General features: G+C 47.4%; 1 protein-coding gene across 2 annotated transcripts; it reads left to right on the top strand.

Annotated features, from left to right (window-relative positions):
- The first annotated feature begins 1,594 nt into the window (after positions 1-1,594).
- LOC135915405 (uncharacterized) lies at positions 1,595-19,890 on the top strand. Of its 2 annotated transcripts, none has more exons than XM_065448459.2 (5): positions 1,595-1,853; positions 8,627-8,792; positions 11,072-11,267; positions 12,514-12,781; positions 19,773-19,890. In XM_065448459.2, the coding sequence occupies exons 1-5, from the start codon at positions 1,596-1,598 to the stop codon at positions 19,824-19,826; spliced, it is 942 nt and encodes a 313-aa protein (XP_065304531.2). In that variant the 5' UTR covers position 1,595; the 3' UTR covers positions 19,827-19,890. The 2 variants fall into 2 exon arrangements, with proteins under 2 accessions (XP_065304531.2, XP_065304529.2); XM_065448457.2 differs by having other exon boundaries at positions 8,627-8,846.
- Positions 19,891-20,970: the final 1,080 nt, after the last annotated feature.

Here is a 20,970-nt window from a genome sequence, read left to right as displayed (position 1 = left end):
CAATGGATCCCGGGACACTGTGGGCTCAACGGTAATGAGATGGCCGATGCTGCAGCAAGGCGCGCCCTCAGCAATGGCCTGCGAACTGTAGTGCCATTCTCCAGACCGGACATCACATGCCTCCTGTCGGAATTAATGAGGAGTGCGACGAGAAGATACTGGGCCCAGCCAGACACTCGTCACGTCTGCTTTAAAAGGCTGGATCCCGATATAAAATTTCCTATTCTGCGTGGAATTCCACGCCCTCATACATGCCTGATACACAGACTGCGATTAGGCGTCGCCTTCACGCGAAATATTTGCACATTATTGGACGGACAGACTCCCCGGAATGTTCAGTGTGTGGCGCTGTAGAGACTATAGAACATGTGCTCGTGGTGTGCCCTGAGTATGCGCGCGAAAGACTGACATTGACAGATACATTGAGACATTAACACAATGGACCACTGTCGGAGGACCTCTTGCTAGGCGCATGACCACAGAGTTGGCAGACGACAGAGACAATGTGGGCACTTTCACGTTTCCTAGGTGACACGGGTCTGGACTCACGCCTGGATACCAGTTGTGTGATGTGTCCTTCACCTCGTTCCTCCCATTATCATCCCCCATTGTGACCCTTTATCCTCCCCTCTTACCTTACGTAGAGTAGTAGGCCAGATGCTCCATTATCCGGACGACCTCTCTACATTTTCCAATCATTAAAATACTTATTCTTTTCAAGGATCTTTTTCGTCATTGTAGAGCGGGATATTCCCAGTGGTACATACTTAGCTGTCCAAGTTAGCGTCAAAGACATTCAATGAAGAGGGGCACTCGACTGGTCCATACCCAGTGACCTAAGTTGGCATTGAAGAGGTCGACTAAAGACCAGCAAAAACACAGCGCCACATGCTCAATAATCCAAGTCGACGTCAAAGAGTTTCATCGAACAGTGGTGCCTACCCACTGCCGCATACAGTGACCTATGTTGTCGTGAAAGAGTTTCGTTGAGGAGCGGCACGTATGTACATATTGCCATATACTCAATGAACAAAGTTGGTCCGATGGTTGGTTGGTTGGTTGGTTGGTTGGTTGGTCCCTCAGCACGATGCGCTACCCATTCGACCATGGCATGCCGAGTGACCCAAATAGACTGGAACACGGTTAGATACACACCTAGATTAATACAAGCGTAGATATAGCCCCGGGAAAGTGCGCAGAGTACCCTATATAAGCATCTTAACGAGTTAAAAACGGTTAGACATTATGTCAAAGAGGTTCATTGACGACCTGCACAGACGGAGTGACACATACATAGTGCTCCATGTCGGCGTCAAGGTTTTTTATCGAACAGCGGTACCTACCAAGTCCCGCACCTATTATCGCCGACATCGGCGTGAACGACGAAGTACCAACAGTTCTTTTTTCTAGAACCCATTTTATTTTTTCTATCGTGTTCTGAATATCAGTCAAATCATGGTCAATCCTGTGCAGTGGGCAAGCGCTATCGTAGAAGAAAATCCAATCCAAGAGAAACATTTGATCGAAGCTTCCGCTGTGCGTCTCGTGGGGCTGCACTCTCGAAGAAGAATAAGAAGAGAAGAAGAACGTGCCGAATGTGCGCGCATCCTTCCCGTGCTCCGCGGATGACTGCGTCCCCAGCCATCAAAGCGATGTCCGCTTGCGACCAACAGCCTGATTCTGTGGTGGACGTGAGCGACTTTTTCGGCAACGAGTTCGCGGTGGAGAGCGTGTTCGACTACCTTGGCATCGAGGAGCTCTTCGCGTGCGCCGAGGTGAACCGGCTGTGGCAGTTGGTCGCACTGGCTCTGCTGAGGAAGAAACTGATCTCCATCTCGTTCTGCTGTTCACCGGTCAGTTAATGCATGCTGTTCTACTTTGGGCCGCTAACTCATTTAGAGTAGCAACGATGGCCAGACTGCTTAAGATAAATTCCTGCCTAAAGCTTTACTCGATAATCTTGGAGCAGTACAGATAAGATGACGCTTCGGTTACGCATATAGTCGTTGTCAAACGTTTCGAGGCTACAGTAGTTCTCGAAACAAGCTTTGTCACGATGCCGCGTTTCTGGGTTCCCGTGGAACGTGTGATGATCGAAAGCATATGTGAATGAGAAACGCGCCGGTCCCGTGCAACCTCTTGGCCTATGAAGCGGCAAAAGTTGTGCAGGGACCGAGAAGTGCATATGAGGGCCATGGTTTCGAAGCTTTGGACATGCTTAGACCATAAAAGACGCGCAGGCGAAAATGTCTGTTCTGACTAAGCATTTCAAAGAAAATTGCTGTGGAGCGTTAGTCTGTGAAGACTCTTCAATGAGGTGCAATCGCAACAGCATTGCCCAGCACGCATGCACGCAAGCACGCATTGAGCGCACGCACGCGCATTTTCACGCTCTGCTTTTCCGTCGGCATAGAGCCGGCTAGCGCTTGGGTTGATGCGAAAAATGGTAGGACGCTTCTTAGCTGCAGACTTGGTGACCTGAACAGTAATATTTTATCAATTGGTGGTTGGAGTGTCCGCTCTCTGGTGGCTGAAGGCAGACTGTTGGTTTTGGGTTGAATTTTGTGCAGTAAATAACAATATTGTGACATTCTTACGTGCGTAGTGGGTTTACGCCTCAACAGCATGTGGGGCATCCAAGAGAGGTCAAGGAGGAAGACGACGTGAAGCTGGCTAGCTGAATCTCGATAGGCGCGCAGCTGATCAAGGCTGTCACGGCAAACTGTACCTAGTTTGTCAATAAATGCCTTTCGTGGGCGTGAAAGAGAGGTGGAGCGTGCTGGGTACGACACAACGTACCACGGAGTCGCGATACCTAGAACTTCGCCGGCGCCGTCGTGTTTCCGGTCTCTTGCCAACGACATTGCCCATGGCTGAGGATGGAGGCGGACAAAAGCCAGCTCTAGTTGTACCTGCTCAAAGGTCAGCGCCTGTAGGAGACATGCCCGATGAATGCGACAACCGTTGCCAGCGACGATGGGAGCCCGCCCGCCGATCTTTCGTCTGCTATACGGCAGATCATGCGTGAAGAACTGCTGCGACACCAGATACTAGCGCGCAACTTTGTGCAACAACCTGATGCTTATGCTCCGCAACACATAGCGCCTGCAGCACCCTGCGCTTCGTGGCTACCGAAGGTATGTTTCACGGACACCAACACCAGAGGAGCGCCATGGGAACCGTCGATATGTGTCACAGACGTCAACCACAGATGAGCTCCATGGCCACGTGAGGGCACGTGTACACCCGAGCACCGACTTGCAGAACACCTCGCCCCAGGAGGTTTGCACGCAGACCGATCGTTCCTCATGTTCAGGAGGCTCAGCAACTTCACTCTGCTGCGCGACCTCCACATCTGAGCGCTTCGAGGAGCAGTTCATTGATCGTCGTTTTCCTGTCAGCTATAGCCGTGGCGACTTGGGTCAAATTGCCAGGTGCTGCAATCGCCGCCGATCACCGAGGTTCGACCGATCGACGATGTCTAGGCGGTACCGCGCTCCACTTGGCATATCCAGGAAGCTTGCCTCACCAGCAACCGGAGTCGCTGCAAAACCGTTCTACAGCGTCCGGTCTCAGCTTGACACTACTACCCGCTGCTCGCGCAAACCGGTCACCGTCTCCGCGGCGTCGCTACCCGTCGCCACCTCCGGAAAACTAGTCAGCGCGGCCGCTGGAGGGGAGGTCGCTGGACAATCTTCGATGTCGCAGAAATTCCTCCATCAATTTGTGTGTTTAAGAATAAGGTGCCTGTGCCTATTGACGGAGTTTCATCAATGACCTTAATGGAAACGGGAACAACCGTTTCATTGAAGAGTTTTGTGTTTAAAAGCCTCCTAGGACGAAAAACTATTTTCGCTGGGACCATGTCGATACGTTTCGCGGAGTGAGTGGGGAGTTGTTGCAGGTTGTCGTGGCGTACAATATAGTCGTTATCCTAGGTCGTGAAATATTTAACGCAGTGTTCTCTGTTCTACCTCATTCTACACATGACGTAATCCCATGACTTGGCTTTTCGAAACTGTGCGGTGCCACTGTCGACTGCAGAACGGGAGAAATCAGTGTAGGTACGAGCTTTTCTGGTGCGTTTATGGAAGGCCCGCCGTATCACGAAAATGTGCTTTGTGTATCCCGGGATACAGTTGTGCCTCCGTTATCCGCAACGTGTGTTTGTCACCTGTTTCCCTACCACCAACGCAACGTTTGGCGCTACCGTTCAGCCCGTTTATCTAAGTTGCACCAAGAAGAATGTGTGGATACCCTAGTGCACACTGTCAGTTGTTCATGGACGCTCTAGCTTATGGGCCGTAAACTGTTCACGTGAAGCTGCAATACTACCACAGGGTCTGAAAGTTGCCGCCTACCATGAAGATCAAATGCTGCCGCTTGCCGTTCTTAGAGGCCCCTGATTCTGCGGATGAGCGATGTTTCGTTAATGCATGACCTTGCTGCGCACTCCTCCATTCTAACTGTCGTAAACAAATCACTCACCACTAACCAGTGTCATGAAGTGGCGAATATTCTGCTAAAACATTCCGGACTGTTAGACTCTTCGCAGCATGAGGGGCCACCATCGCTTCCTCCTTTCTCGTACACAGCATCGCATTGATACGGGATCTGCCCAACCTTTGCGACAGAAGCCGCACATAGTTTCAATATCGGAACGCAAGTTGATCAAAGACCAAGTCCGCGAAATGCTAAATAAGAATGTAATCCAAGAATGCTGTAGTTCATTGGCAGCGCCAGTGATTCTGGTTAAAAAGAAAGATGGTACATGACGATTTTGTGTTGACTACCATCACCTCAACACCATCGCTAAAAAGGACGTATATCTTTTTCCGTGTATTGATGATGCTATCGACTGCCTTTCATCAGCGTCTTACTTTTCGTCTGTTGACTTGAGGTCGGGGTACTGGCAAATTCTTTTGCACAAGGCACGCACAAGGTTAAAACATCATTTCTAAACCCATATGGACTTTTTTTAATTTAATGTGATCCGGTTCGGGCTCCGTAATGCGCCTGCAACTTTCGAGCGCTTTATGAACAACATCCTACGTGGTTTGAGTGGGTAGTATGCATGTGCTATCTCGACGATGTAGTGATTTTCGGGCGTACGTTCAGTGAGCACAACGCGCGTCTCGATCTTGTGCTAGACTGTTTGGGAATAGCGGTATTCGTGCTCAACTCGAACAAATGTCATTTTGGAGACCGCTAAACAGTGATTCTGAGATATCTAGTGGATAAGGACGGCATATGACCCGATACAGCGAAGACTGCTACCGTGGAAGCCTTCAAGCAACATCGCCGTGTAACAGAGCTAGGTAGTTTCCTGGGGCTTTGCTCATACTTCCGCCGGTTTATTCGTGTATTTGCCAACATCGCGTATCCGCTGAAATACCTTTTCCAGAAGGGCGTTCCCCTTGAATGAACTCCTGAAGGTGAGGCTATTTTTAGTAAGCTGAAGTTTCTTCTGACGTCCTATCCCATTCTCCGACACTTCGGCCATGCGGCTCCCACAGAAGTTCACACGGACGCTAGCAGTATTGGCATCGGCGTGGTCCTCATTCAACGCGTTGGCACCAAATTACACGTCGCCTATGCGGGTCACTCTTTAAGTAAGTCCGAGCGCAATTACATGGTCACAGAGCAAGAATCTTTTGCAGTGATTTTCGCAGTATGGCGCTTCCGGTCATACCTGTATGGGCGCCCCTTCACTGTGACAGACCGTCATTCTCTCTGCTGGTTGTTTAATCTGCGTGATCCGTCAGGCCGGCTTGCACGTTGGACACTTCGTTTACAAGAATATGATTTTACCGCTTCTTATAAAAGAGGCCGACAGCACGCCGACACTGGCTGCCTCTCGCGCATGCCTTTTCGAACTACGGACTTCGACGCGGACAACTTCGGCCGCTATATCGCATGACTGGAGCCAGTATCTCTTGATATAGATACCTTCAAGGTCGAGCAGCAGAAAGACACAACTTTAGAGCCACTGCTCATTACTGCGAGCAAGTCAGCACCATTCACTCGTTTCTGCGTTCTTGATGGGGTTCTGTGCAAAAACCACTATTCTGCTACAGGCCCACGATATCATGGTGGTCCAGGAGAGTCTTGATCTCTCCATCTTGCGCACTACGCATGACGATCCAACATCTGGTGATTTGATATCTGCACGAACGCTCTACAGCATTCAAGAAAGGCTCTACTGGCCTAAAATGCGCCAGACGACCAACCAGTACGTGTCCAGCTGCAGCGTGTGTCAACGTCACAAGCGTCCGACGAGTGCTCCTCCTGGTCGCCTACATCAAGTGCCACCCCCCAGCACTCCGCCTGAGCCAGTCCGCACCGATCTTCTCGGTCCTTTCCCACGGTCATCTGATGAGTATCGCTGGATTGTCGTGTGTGCCGATCACTTGACATGCTACTGTGAGACAGTTACGATGACATCGGCTACTGCAACCGAAGTGTCTATTTGCCTGCTTAGTTTTGTCATTCACCGACATGAACCTCCCAAAGTTATCATCAGCGATCGTGGGCGGCAGTTCTCAGCAGACATGGTGGAAGAGATGCTTCGTCTATGTGCTTCTAGTTTTCTTCATTCCACCTCGTATCATCCACAAACAAATGATCTTACGTAACGAACGAACAGAACGGTTACTAACACGCTGTCCATGTATGTCGCGTCAGTTCATAAGAACTGGGACAGCGTGCTACCTTTGAATACTTACACATTTAACGCCTCACAGCAGGAAATCATGGGCTAACAGTCCCTTCTTTCTCCTTTATGCTCGTCCGCCTCGTTATACACTAGAGACTATCTTCCTGTTTTCAAGCCATAATAACTTTGGTATTTCCGAGACCGTCTCTCTTGTTGAAGAGGCCCGACGACTTGCTTATTTGTGCCATCACGTCTAACTTTACTTGGCTTGTCAGTAAACGTCTTTCGTGGGCGTAACGATATTTTGCGAAGATGATTATGACTGCAGGTGATCCAGACACCGGTGCTTTTTCCCTCAAATTTCGCGAATATTCCACAATTATCGAAGGCACGCTATGGCCGCCGACACCGACACATGATATATGATCCCTGGTGACTTAGTGTGGCTCTGGAAACCAACAACAAAACGTGGATTGTGTAAAAAACTGCTGGCCCACTATGGTGGGCCCTATGTTGTTACTGACCGTATAAGCAAAGTAACATACCGCATAGCACGCCTCACATCAAACTGGCCGACGGTCAGCAAAGACTGAACTTTCGCATGTCGCCCGTCTAAAGCCCTGTATTTCTCGACAGCCTGTTTGACTTATCCGGCGGGCCTCGGGGAAACGTGGCACTCTTACGTGCGTAGTGGGTTTACGCCTCAACAGCATGTGGGGCATCGAAGACAGGTGAAGGAAAAAGACGACGTGTGGCTGGTTAGCTGAATCTCGATAGGCGCTCAGCTGATCAAGGCCCTCGCGTCTAATTCTACCCGGCTTGTAGAAAAAAAATGCCTTTCGTGGGCGTAACAATATTTTGCCAAGATTATTATGACTACAGGTGCTCCAGGCACCGGCAGTTTTGCTCTGAAAGTGTTCTAATATCTTCGATAGGTGTAAAGGGAAAAAGAAATGAGCGAACGATGAGCATTCGCATATAGGGAAGCTCTCTGAATTGAATGTGCATTATCCCTGATTTAATACCGAGCGAAGGGATTTCGTGCGTCAAAAGTGGTAGCAATACGGTCCAGACGAGTGGGAGTATAAAAAAAAAACGACTATGGAATAGAACCCAAAGGCAAGTAATTTATAACGATGGTCATTGTTATATTTTCTTACTGTTGCATTTTGTACAAGTCTTATAAGGAAAGAACAAAACAAGAAAAAAGCTGTGACTGGCGTGACTTTCACCGCTGGACTGTTAAGGGCATGCACTTGCGTAGGCACTAGGGGCTGAAATGCGTTAGCGCAGTCCGAATTTGACTATTTGGTACTAATTTCACTGCTTTAGTGAAGCCTATATAGCGTATTTGCATGTATGTCAGGTGTTCTCTTTTGTATTTCGAAGAGATTGAAAAAAATATCGCATGCAACCTATGCAGACCTATTCAGGCTTTTCAGGTGGATTACCCGGCAGGGCTGACATTATCTGCCCCCAAAATCATGAAAAGACAGCTTGCCGCCACAGAAAATCGAAGTTTCTTCATCTGGCACCATTTAAAATATTCAGAAGTTAATTTTGCTGTAACTGTTCCCTTGAACGCACGTTTTTAGATTGCAAAATTGAAGCCTTGGTCAGTGGGCGCCCTTTATGCCTGACTAAAGGTATAACAGCAAGACTTCTTTGAACGCTAGCAAAAAGAAAGGCAGCAGAGACAAGACCAAGGGCTGCATTATGAGACGCGAAAGCGTTCTCTGCGCCGACGTTTTTCTTTTCCTTTTACCCAAACGCAGCGACACGACAAGTGAGCCTGCTGACCGACGGCTTCCTCGCCTATTTGTCATCGCGATAGGTTGCGGAAAACCGTTGCATTTACGACAAAAACTGTTGCCTTTAAAACTTGTCCCTCTACCACTTTGCACCGACTCTCAGGAGTCACTCGTTGCTGCAGGGCCCGCCATTTCTTTGAGTGTGCATTCGCGCGCGCAGGAGTCGGAGCAGCCGAGTCCGCAGCCACTGCTGGACAGGCATCACGCATGCGCAGAGATCCTGCGTCCGAAGCTCGCTCGCTACCGCAACATCGCGCGCTTGGCCGGCATGCGTCCATCCCTTGTGTTCCTGTCCTATCACGCCGACCTGAACGAGGACGGGAGGGGTAAACTCGGGCTGTGCACAGGCCAGGAGGTCTCCGGGAAAAGCCAACATGAAAGTAACGCAGCATCTCGTTCATGGCTTACTGAAGGGACATTAAAGGATCAATGAATTATTTTACAAACTCCTAAAGTATTGTTTATCAATCACGTTTATGAATCGAATGACACCTTCTTCCTTGAATTTCGCGCTCGAACCTGAGCACCGCTAAGTCAATGTTACGTATTTCAAAAATTCAATCTATGCTCGTATGTTTCGGACGTTTTATGGCACAGTAGAAGTTGTATCAACTTGCTAGGTTAACGTGCGCATTTTCAAATGATCCTTGACTGGACGCTCCTCCATTCTACCGAGAGTTTAGGACAATGCCGTGCCTAGACTAAAGAAGACGCTACGCATTTTAGGAATTGCTGCGGTCTCTGACAGAAGAGCAATGACAACTTCTGTCGAGGGATTTCACGCTTCCTTCCACTTTCTTTAGCCAAGGTGAAAGCAAAAAGTCGGACGTTCCAGCATATGAGGGAATGGCTTTGGGCCATCTTTACAATGTACTAACGTGATCCTCCTTATCCTATAAACAAGAACAAAACCAGAGAACAGACGCTTTCAAAATCCAAGTCAGGGTGGGATGATGCGAGAATTTAAAGCCGGCGTTGACACCTGTCATAATTATTTCTGTTTATTACCATGCATCAGCTTAGGGAAAGAGTGACCACATTGCTATCCCAGAAACCTAATGTACTAAACAGCTTAACTAAATATACCTCTTAAGTGTCCCTTTAAGGTGGATCCGAAAGTGAGTGGCTGCCCTTTAGCCCAACTATGACACCCTCTCAATAATAATTTGTTCTGTGTCTCAAACGTCATGTTTAAAGGACTACTGGCAGCAACATATTTGTTTTGGACTTTTATGCTTTCATGGGTTGATATGTTCCTATTAATCACGAAATGAAAGTGATGTAAATCTAAATATGTGACGAATGTTGAATGATAACAAGGTAAATTATTATCATTTCTCAAGCAACTTCCAAAACCTACGTCAAGAACCGATGCTAAACGTGCACCGGCCCAAACACAGCGGTCCAGAAACTGCCCAGAGACGCGATCACGTGTGCTCACAAACCGGAGACGTTGTGGAACGAGCTTGTTGAGGTTCCTGTTGCAGAATTCGTCTGCTATGCGTGAACTTGTTACGCTGCGTAGTTGGGGTCAGAATCGTCGTTGTCATCATCCCCAAGTGAAGTCGGTGGCTGTGCAAGTCGCAGTAGCTGCCATAGCGGATATAGCGAACCATTTTCAGTTTATTCCCTACAGAGGAGTGGTTCAGAAATTAACAGCGCGGCCAGCACCCACGAAGGCGGATATGAAAACGTGCGCATTGGCGCCCGTGAGCGGCGATATACGCGAGCGCCTCGGCTGTGGCCATGGAACCGGCCAAGAAAGAACACTGCCGCTGCCTTTGCTGGCCCTGGCACAATCTGCGTGGGGTGGTTGTCCTTACTGTGCCCCATCCAATGCCACATCCTGCCTGAACTCCATGGAAATCAGTTTCGCACGGTAGTTGGTACAAGTAGGGAGACAGGTTGTGCCGTTTGTCTGTTCAGACACATTCTGAAAGCCAGTACGACATGGAAAAGAGGAAGCAACATTTATCCCTTCATGCTTCGAGCAAGTGTCGCCGGTACCCCCGCATCCAGATGTATGACGTCAAAAATACACGCGGACTGGGCAAAACTTTGCCGAGAGCCGGAGGAGCCACTCAACACTTCATATTGATGATGATGTCTTGACGTGCTGCACTTTTATATCAGCCATCCGCGCTGACAGTGAAACCATATTGAAATATGTTAATGGCGTCGTCATCCATGGGGTGCCTACGTTATCAGAAGTACCTAAGTACGCAGGGAAATCGAACGGGAAGATTTTGGGTTTGAAATTTTCTGTAAGTAATATTTAAAGACCTAAATTTAAAAGAAGGAACTACGAAGGCACGTATATGCGACTGCTCGTGCGCAGTAAGAGCTGATGGCACTTTGTCTCTTTAATGGGCCTTTTGTTGCACAATGGCCTGCATGCTGTAGGGAATACTGACGCTTTTCAGAACAGTGTAGTGTTCCTGCATATTCCCTCTGCGAGCACAAACGTTAACATTGGTGAATGCATGTATTGTGTCCCATCCGGTGGGAGTGGTGGGTCGGTGTACCGATTATATTATGACGCTGTAAGTTACGATTCAGCGCTTGCAACCACATTATGCGTGTGCGCATGTCTCCACGCGCCCAGGGTTGGACTGCGTGCGTGAGCTGCTGCCCCCGGACTCTGTCATCGTGCGTTTCCAGCTGGAGTTCATCCGACCGGCCAACGGCTCCGATGACAGCACGCACGAAGGCATCTTCGGCGAGTTTCTTTTCCACGCCGAGCCAGCCGTGCGACCTGCGCCTACCGACGACGACCTGCAGCTGGACAGCTCTGTCCCAGGGTAAGCATCCGACCATTCTGGCTGCTGCGGAGAGCGCGATACTAGCCACTGGGACGAATGACGTGCTGCTCCGACAGCGCTCCATCCGGCTCTCTGGGTCCCACGGTGTCACACTAATGCACTGCACTTTTGCATCGCTAGAACGGTGCAACAAATGCTAAGGTTGAGTTTAGCCCAAGAACATGGTTTAAAGGGTATTTGTAGTCGTCTCAACTGGGGACAAAGGCAAATCCCCTTGTTGGAAGCTGGCCCCCAGTGTTCGGATGCAATAGGCCACATTAAGTATTCATATATGTGTGACCACTATGTCTTTAAAGGGGCACTAAAGCAAAACAATAAATCAGTTTAGACTAATGAAGCATTGTTTGAGAACCCTGCAGGCGGTCATTTTAAAAAAGATAGTTTGATTATTAGATGAGAAAATGAAGGTCCAAGTATCGGTATTCGAATTTCGCGCTGAAATCCCAGCGCCCGTACGTCAGCGTGACGTCAGGGACTCCAAAGTATGCTTTCGCAGTTGGGCCGCGTTGGCTGAATAAAGGTTCCCGAAACTTGCCATGTTTAATATTTCGTTCATTTAGAGCACAATGTAGTCAATCTGTACCGCTACGTATAGTTAGTAGGCTCTAGAAGATGCCATCAAAATCCAAGACGTCACAGTCCCCAAGTGCGGGAACTTTAAGTAGGCGTCGCCACCCGTATTTCGTTCTTGCACTTTTTCTGGCTTACCAAACGTCTTATCGTTGTAAGAGTGGTGTTTTTGGTGCTGCAGGACGGTAATTTACTGATGCAGAAGAAATCCTTTTTCACTTTAGTGTCCCCTTAAGGTCTGATATCTCTGAACTAGTACTTTAGTCTGTAGATAAGATGGAATCATCTTGCTTTGTCAGAACACATGCAAGAGGGAAGGATAGTGTGGTCACTCAAGAGAGAGAGAGAAAGGGAGAAAACGCTTAGCTGGAGCAAAAAGTGGGTTGAATGTCGAGGCCCACAGTGCCTCGCTAGCAGGACTTAGAGGAGGATACCCTAGAGGAAGAAGTAGAGAAGAGGCGTGTAGTGAAGGTATCGATTTGCGGCTGCCAAACGACATCTTTTTGTGGACAGGAAGCAGATGGGTGATGACGGGGACAGCACTGTGGTACAAGTCACCGCATGTCGCCTGTAAGAAACCTTCGCGAGCTTCCATGCGTGCCCTGTACATCTATCCTTAATTACAACTGACATAGCAATCGTCCTCTCGGTCTAGCCAGGCGCTGGGGCGTCGTTCCGAAGGCGAGCCGCCAGCCGTTCCGGTTGCTGCGGCCGCTGCCCCAGCCGGTGGATCGCTGCCGGCGTTGCCTGCGGTCCAGCCACGTCCCCGCGTTCCATCGACGGTCCGAGGCCGCGGCGCCGTCTTCCACAACGTGCTGCCCGGCGGGCTCCTGTACCAGGGTTTGCACGTGACTGAAGGCAGCCTGGAGGAGGACGTCGCCAACTCCTACTTCCCGGAAGAGGCCACCGGCAGGATCATACAGGTGCTAAATGTGTGCCACATGCTTAGGAGACAGCCTTCTATAACCGAAGAACAGTGCCCTTAGACCGCGTTACGTCTCTTTACTCGGCTAGATTGTTGGCTGCCGCCGCTTTGGTGTCCGATCTTCTTGACCTCATCTAGTACGGCCACCTTTTTGCAACAATGGCATTTATGGGCTTTATCTTCTAGTAGTTTTGATGACCACCGGTATTCGCTGCAGTTCTTCCAAACAGCTTTTCGATATGTTTATAAAAAATGAAGAAGAAAAGCAGAAAAAATACGCGGTGTTCAGCGTCAATGGGAATTCCGGTCCACAGAGTGGCAGTCATAGGTCTCACCGAATAGCTAGGTAAAGTGCATGCGAATGTCGCCACGTGAATAATTTCAACGTACGCCGCAAAATGATTACTAGTTCTAGTGGTCGTTTACAGCTTCGTTGTCCAACCACTTTTAAAGCATGCATTGGAGCCCATTTTTTTTATGTGTAAATAAAGCGCTCTCTGTAGAACTAAGCCTGCGTGTACGCTTAATGTTTTCAGTGCAGGTTCAGATAAGCAGTCTCCGCCGGTGCGTGCTTGGGCTGGCATGTAACAATGAAACTTTTTGCACTTGTGTCCTCGCAAGAAAAAAAGAAAAAGGAAACAAAACCGGGCAACTCGGTTTCTTTCCCCTCTAACTCTTTCCTGTATATTAGAGAACACGGTGGAGAGTATCCAAACGCGTTTTTCTAGCCGGGCGAGCCGACATCCGACGCATATGCATGCGTGCGTGAAGGGCCGAGGTGAAAGGCGCAGCAGCGCCACCTGTGCGTTTCTGGGAAAACTGCTTCACCGCGCAGCCTTCTCACGGTCCACTACCCCTAATCTAGTACACTATACTTGTCGCCTAGACAGAGCGTGAGTTTAGCCCTTGCACCGAATGTGTTGAAACGGAACGAAAACAAACCAAGAAAAGCTATATTTTTGACCGGAACTCGGTGCCGGAGTGAAGCCGGAATACTCATCGTTTTGCGGTTCAAGGATAAAGTCGGCAATCCGAAACAACCGACGTCAGGCAACGTCAGCATGAGCGCGTATCTCAGGCAGGGATAGTGCGAGCGATAGCCGGTCGAGTGCTCCACTAATCTAAGCTGGCCGCTCGGCGAATTAGCCGATCGGCAGCGTAGAGAAACCTGCCGGCCTTGCGCGCTGGAAAGCTTATCGTATTCTTTCCTACATGTACAACGCGTTGTTATCGTAGTCTTGTGATACGTTTATGCTTGTTTAATTTTGTTTTATCGCAACAGCGTCCTTGCATTTCGGCGAGTACAGTCTATGACGTGCGGCTTCCGAGATCATGCTCAGTGCCTTGACTGAAGGCACTAGCATGATCTCAGAATTCATAATTCACTTCTTGAAAAAAGGAAATATTATGTTCCAATCGTGACAGTGCTTAGAAAAGTATACATGGGAACCAAGACCCTGACGTTAACCCTTACGCATATTTTTTTTTTCATTGTTCCGGAGTAGAACCGGGGCGGAATTTTTTTCTGTGGGAGGAAACTAAAACCAGAGCTAGACACATTTCGTTCCGACACCCTGCGTTCTTAGAACGCATACTCCGGCAGTGCCCACCAATACGCGACGGCGATGGCGTCACGTCGTCCAAATGGGAGGCGGCCCTAAGCAGCCCCGATCTTGAAGCACAGCTATGGGCATTCCATCGGGCCCGCGACGCAGCAGAGAGGCTCGGCCTTTCTGTACCGACTTGGGAGCAGCCCGCTACGTGCTGACGCGCGTTCCGAAGGAACAGAATAAAGTTTTACCATGCCGTACCTTGCTTGCATCAACAAATCTGGGCTCTCCTACATGCCTGGCTGTGCCCAACTTTATTTCATTCTCCGTCTCCTCTCCACTCGAAACCCAGGAAAGACACGTCCGGCGTGCGAAGTTGGGGAAAAAATTTATGCGCAAAGTTATAGGTTCAAAATTGAAGGGGGAATGCTTTATGGGCGGCATGCTCAAGAGCTCCGGAGGGTCCTCGCGCTACAGCTGACGTCGGTGGCAACCTTCAGCACCATGCAGATCAGCCGGCTGGATCCGTTCATGCGCAGCCTAGGCGAGAGTTTCGCCACCACGACCGACGCGATCGCGGTGGCATTCCCGCGCAACCCGGACGAGGCGCGACTCGAGCTCGAGGCCTTCGAGCGCAGCTTTCCGACAGTGCCGGCCCTGGCCAATCAAGCCACGGAATTCAACGTGCAAGATCAGTTCGCGCCCATTGGCCACTCGAAGCTCATATTGTTGCTTATCGAGCTGCACGACTGAAGAAGTATGCGCAGGCCATCATCATATGTCCTTCTCCGCAGAGCAGTGTTTCTCAAACGAGAAGTGAGGCTTGGAAGCTACACTGTGGTGTGGGGGAGTCAGGATCGCATCGGCTCTTTTCATGGGGAGCATATCACTTGGTGATTTGGGCTAACCAGCCAACCACAGGGTTTCAGCTGCTACATCAGTGTTTTGAGACAAGCAATTGACGATGTCTCGTTCACACCAGACTGTTTCATCTCGCAGTCTTCTGTCGTGCCGACAGTTTCACCACGAAATAAGTGCAATGATGAAACAGAATTCAGAGATCGCTGAACTTCACTTCCACTAATGTGAGAGGCTGATTCAGGGCCCTTCATATCCTGAGAACTTGTCATGGAAGTCTGCACTGGACCGACATCTGGCGACTCGAAGCTCATATTGTTGCTTATCGAGCTGCACGACTGAAGAAGTATGCGCAGGCCATCATCACATGTCCTCCGCAGAGCAGTGTTTCTCAAACGAGAAGTGAGGCTTGGAAGCTACACTGTGGTGTGGGGGAGTCAGGATCGCGATCACAATGGGGAACTTGTCTGCCGAAGTGCGAACATTGGATGCTAAGTGCTGTACAGGATGATGAATCTTAAGTTATACGTTATTTTGATAGCCCGCCTGCTCCAAATAACACAATTCCAGTCCTTGAGCTGGAATATTCATAGAGGCGGACATTACTTGCACCAGAAATATATTCAATTAACAAAAATCCACAAATTAATCTTTTGATTAGAGAATTTGCGGCACATATTACAATGTACGAATTGTATCCGGTAAGTTCTGAAGAAGCATATAATTGGAATGAATTTGCAGAATGACACCAGTACTGAGATATGTACCATCAGACTCGCCTAAATAATGCGCTGTTGGTCCGTTTACTTTTTTAACAAGACACTCTTTTATGCGTTATTGCGCAAAATTAACTGGAACACACATGTATTTGGCCACTCTTTGGGAAATCATTATTCGATATAGTTATTTTATTATTTTAATTAGTGCATTTTCGTTAATTAGTTGAAAATGTTTCCGATTTCTCATGCTAGTAATGTCCGTCTCTTCGAATATAGCAGCTCAGCGACAAGAGTTACTGGAGCCCTGCCGCAGGCCATCTTTAAGAATTCTGTAAAACTTAAAAATGAATCACCCTGCATGCAATAAGTGGCTCATGCGAAGAATCTAGCTGCATATACAAATCTTAGTAGGACATAGCGGGCCCCAAGATGGATTTGAGGTGTCCAAACTGCGCTCTCATTTCGACAAATTGTTCTCCAGCAAAGAGGCTACAAGGAACAGTTAACTAGGCAGTGTCTGATGGAGGCATGCATTACCTTTAATAGCATGTAACTTATGTAGCGAATTCGATGAGGTCTTGTGTCTCGTTATCTACGTACTGAAAGTGGTTAGCTTGTGACAGACAAATGCTGTAAGAAATGAGTCTGTTGCCGCGACCTTTGTATGTCATGTATAGGGTTCTTTTTTTAAGCTGCACCAAATATAAAGATTGCGTTGTCATGTAGCACAATTTTAACCCTTGAGCTAAATAACTCGATGAGGCGGCCATTACTACTACGAGAATCCGAAATGTTTAAATAAATAAATAATGTCAATATATAATTAACATTTTAATTAGTTGCATTACGACACGTATACCAATCTATGTATTGTAGCTAATGAGTTGCAAGGCATAGCCACTTGAAACGTATTCAGAGGATGCCTCAAAGCTGCGTTAAAAATGCATTGTTGTTGCACTTACTCTTTAAAACCCTGCTTTATGCATGGAAGCACAAGTAACTGGAACGCCAATGCATTTTGTCGGACCTGTGAAAATAAATAAAAAGTAATTGGGTTAATTATACTAATTGTTCAATTAAGCATTTTTAACTCTCATGGAAGTAATGGTCGCCTCATCGAGTAGTTGACCTCAAGGATTAAAATTGTGTTATCTCCCACAGGCAATATTAAGGAATTTGGCGCAGCTAAAAAGAGAAAACAACAAAAGATGCACCTAGTATAGCGGGCTGCACGGTTGGATAGTTCCGGAAGCACTGCTGTAAAACACGCTTTCGAGAAGCCACGGAGAAATAGCAAAATAAAAAAAAAAGAATAAGAAGAGAAGCTGCGCCGTTTTCTCAACTATAACCAATAGCATAAGTTAAACGACCTTTTCATTTTAATACGTATAGTTTAGTGTAAACACGCTGGGCCTAATCTTCATTTCGGACTTATATTTCCGCCCGAAACACATTTGCCTTCCGTGGAACAGCTCAATAACCTAGGCCAAGTTTAATCGTCCGCTCCATGCAGCAGCGGACTCCAGGAAAGAAAAGAAAGGCGCAGCTTGACTATATAGCCCCTGGGCTCCATATTGCGTAGCGTTGGCTGCACCAGTCAGAAAGAAAAGAAACAAAAAAAAAGAAAAGAACGCAATACTGTTTCATTTACTGTCACGTAGCAAGGAATCGATACAATATCAGACTGGGGAAAAGAACATACTAGTTAGTGTACTCTGTGTTCTCTCCCGTCTGAATTTCATTTCATTTCATGCTGGCATTTTACGTGCCGAAACCACGATCTGACTATGATGCCCGTAGAGGAGGGACTCTGGATTAATTTCAACCCCCTGGGGTTCTTTAACGTGCGACTGGTACACGGCACATGGTCGTTTTATTTTTTATTTTTTTGCATTTCTCCCCCATCGAAATACGGCCGCCACGGCTAGAATTTGACCGCGCGACCTCGGGCTTAACGGCGCAATGCCATAGCAACTAAGGCACCACGGCGGGCAGAGATTTTTAAGTGTTCCCTGGCCCTTTGTTTATGCTAGTTATATAGGTCCTGTAAAACAAAGGCGGTAGTATTAGAAGATGCCCTGTTGTGGGCCAGTTTATTCATAGGGGGTACGTACGGTGCGAAATGCAACAAGGAAGGCGAGAAAAAGCTACAACAGAACGCAGGGCCCAAGATAAAAAACGAAATGTTGCTCCGCGCTTAGGCATCGTTCAATGCACGTTATGATCCCATTTCCTTCTTCATCCTCGGCTGCTTCTGCTGACGACTACTTCAGTTCTTTTCTCTTGTTCTACTTGTATATCTGGGCGCCTTCCAAGAGGCACGCATCCGTTTTAGAGGGGTGGACAACCAGATGCATTTCTGGTCTACATCCATACCTTCGCTCTTTTCTCCTCCTCCTCCTCCTCTATTTTAGAGCGTTCAGCCTGGAGCGTTTAGAGGTATATCCGCAAACTCAGTGGTACAAGCGGTCTATTTGAGAACATACCCTGAGGCCTCGAGTTGTAGTGTACTCAGCAAGACAGCATCTAACGGGTAACGCCAACAATATGAAAACTTGGGGGGGGGGGGGAGAGGGAAGAGGGAAGGGAAGATTCGCCATAAAAAACGCACGCTCTGTTTTATGTGCAATAAAATGTCCGAGTTGATTGATCTTCATGTTAAGAGCTGCGCGATAGGAACGGCAACACAAGGCGGAGAAAGTGCACAGGACAGGCGCAGAACCGATCTCTTATTCTGTTTTGTCTATCTGTCGCCTTTCTCTTTGCTTTTCCGCAGTACATTACTGGTGCGCAGCATAACTAGTCTGTCAACTTTTGGCTGGGAACATTACTCATAAATAGCGTTTTTTTTTTCGCCTACTTACTGTCGTGTTCTCTTTGCGTGCGCAATTTTATCGAGTCTAACGATAAGGAGTAGCTCACGGAACATAACAGCGAAGCGATTGGTTGAATAGCACTCATGTGCGTTTCAGCCTTTTCGTATAATATGTCGATAAACATCATTACAATATTTGCCGAAATTCGCTTTTAAACCTCCCCTCCCCCCAAAAAACAAACAAAAGTAAAGAGAAAGAGAGAGTATGCAAAAACAATTATACTTCGCCTGTGAAAAGAAAGAGTACTGGCAGCGATTTTCGAGAAAATATGCAAACTTGAAATTTCGTCAAGTGGTCGGGACTGCAGTTTACAGTAACTTTTCATAAAATAATTATAAGCACTAAAGTTCCGAATTCGTGCGCAGTTGCGCGCGGTGTAGGGAAGATGTGCAGTCACGACCAAAGTCTAGACACCACATGTGCAGAGAAACATTTTTTTTTCTTCACAGGCATACAAGTGCTGAAATCAAGTGCTACAGCTTACGTGCGCCTGTTCGATCAACGTAATGTTTTGAGAAGATTCCAGATTGCAAAGGAATAATCGAAATTTTCGCCGCTCACCTGGCACTTTGATCTCAGACATTTCCCCGACTTTACAGTACTAGTGCATAGTTTCAAAACAATTTCTGTACTAATTTTATATCCTTCTGCAAACTTCATGGCATGTGCGGGTAAACAGGACGAAGTGAACCTTTTTCGTACATGTTCCGCATTGATGAATGTGTGTGCTGTAACCGTAATTTGTCTATTTATAAACAGGGAGTGGGTGTTTATCACGGTTCACCACACTTCGTTAAACATGATGTTCTTTTTCCCGTACCTCGGTCAAATTACGTATTGTATTACTTACCCTAATTTATGTTTACATATATATATTTACGATCACACAAGCAAGAGGCGTTAATAATTCCACTTTCATTAATGCAATGGAAGGTTATTCGTTTAGACAGTATATTAAGTATAACGCGAATAAATTTCCTTTGCAGGAGGAGAATGCGTCCAGGTCTACGCTGCATACGACGCCATTGTGGGTCCACTAATAGTAGTTTAAGTGTGAATAAATAACGTGATAAATTAATCTTTGTTTCGTTTGAAAGTGTACAATGTTTGTTTTTGTCTTTCCTCTCCTTTCCCGAGCAAGTTCGAGCAAAGGACTTGAACTTGTCGGCGAGGTACACCGCCAGACGACGGCCGGGTCATGTACATATGTTTATTTCGAGAAACGAAGAAACAAGATAAGCGTGACCAAGAAGTCTGTGATCTATGTTCAGAATATCGTACTTTAATATTTGCTAATTATTCATTTTTAATATTAGCACATCTACGTTTCCCCGCGTGTTCTTTATCTACAGAATGCATTAGTTGTTGCAAACAGCAGTGTAGTCTTATTTATAATGATTCCCCTCACAGACATTCCTCTAGGTGAATAAATTTTCACCCACCTAGGCCAACACGCATCTGGTTGTCACAGCATTGTTCATTCCATCACCTCCACTAGTGGCAGCCGACACGTAAAGGAGCGGATATAAAATATACTGGGATTACGCGCCTGGGCACCTATTCACAAGAAAGTTCTCGCGCCAAAATTGTTTGCAAGCGAATGGCCGCCAATACAGAGGCTGGACATAATACTAGCGAAGGCGATAGGCCAACGACAAAGAAAACTTAAGTGTGAGAAGTTTTGTGAATTCTACCCCTAATTTTTTTCCGTAGTATCAGGCACTTCTTAGAGTTAGTATTCAGCAAGCTGCTCTTAATTCGTACGAGCGAACTTTCAGGGAATATAAATTGTTCAGTTTGACTAGTTGATTAGCAGTGTGTAATACCGTGCTCGTATCAAGAACCAACTAGTACCAGAGATTCTGGCATTTCTCAAGATGACTTATACAAACTGGATGCAATGCATAACATATGGAAATAAAACGCGAAAAAATTCATCCAAAAGCGCTTGAAAGCTTTTCTCTTGCAGCGAACGCATTCTGTGGCCTTGCTTATAGGCGGGAATGATGAACTATCCTCGAAGTGTTATCGCGATCTGCGACATAAAAGCTATGTCGGGCCATTGCCGGGCCAATGAATAATGACAACGTTATTACTGCGAATTGGTTGCACTGTCTGCATCGCCATTACGGACTCTATCGGCCGCTGTAATCCCCATTGGATGGAAGTCAGGCTGCAGTATGG

The sequence above is a fragment of the Dermacentor albipictus genome, chromosome 4 (genome assembly GCF_038994185.2).
Source record: "Dermacentor albipictus isolate Rhodes 1998 colony chromosome 4, USDA_Dalb.pri_finalv2, whole genome shotgun sequence".
Taxonomy (NCBI): Eukaryota; Metazoa; Arthropoda; class Arachnida; order Ixodida; family Ixodidae; genus Dermacentor; species Dermacentor albipictus.
Note: the sequence above shows the minus strand (reverse complement) of the source record. Positions and strands in the feature narration are given on the sequence as shown.

What these genes read in the sequence shown, in the direction of transcription:
- LOC135915405 (XM_065448457.2), top strand. Translation starts at nt 1,596, where the DNA reads ATGTGCGCGCATCCTTCCCGTGCTCCGCGGATGACTGCGTCCCCAGCC. An exon ending in CGGGAAAAGCCAACATGAAA is followed by an intron (nt 8,847 to 11,071) that starts GTAACGCAGCAT and finishes CCACGCGCCCAG; the next exon opens with GGTTGGACTGCGTGCGTGAG. An exon ending in CCACCGGCAGGATCATACAG is followed by an intron (nt 12,782 to 19,772) that starts GTGCTAAATGTG and finishes TTTCCTTTGCAG; the next exon opens with GAGGAGAATGCGTCCAGGTC.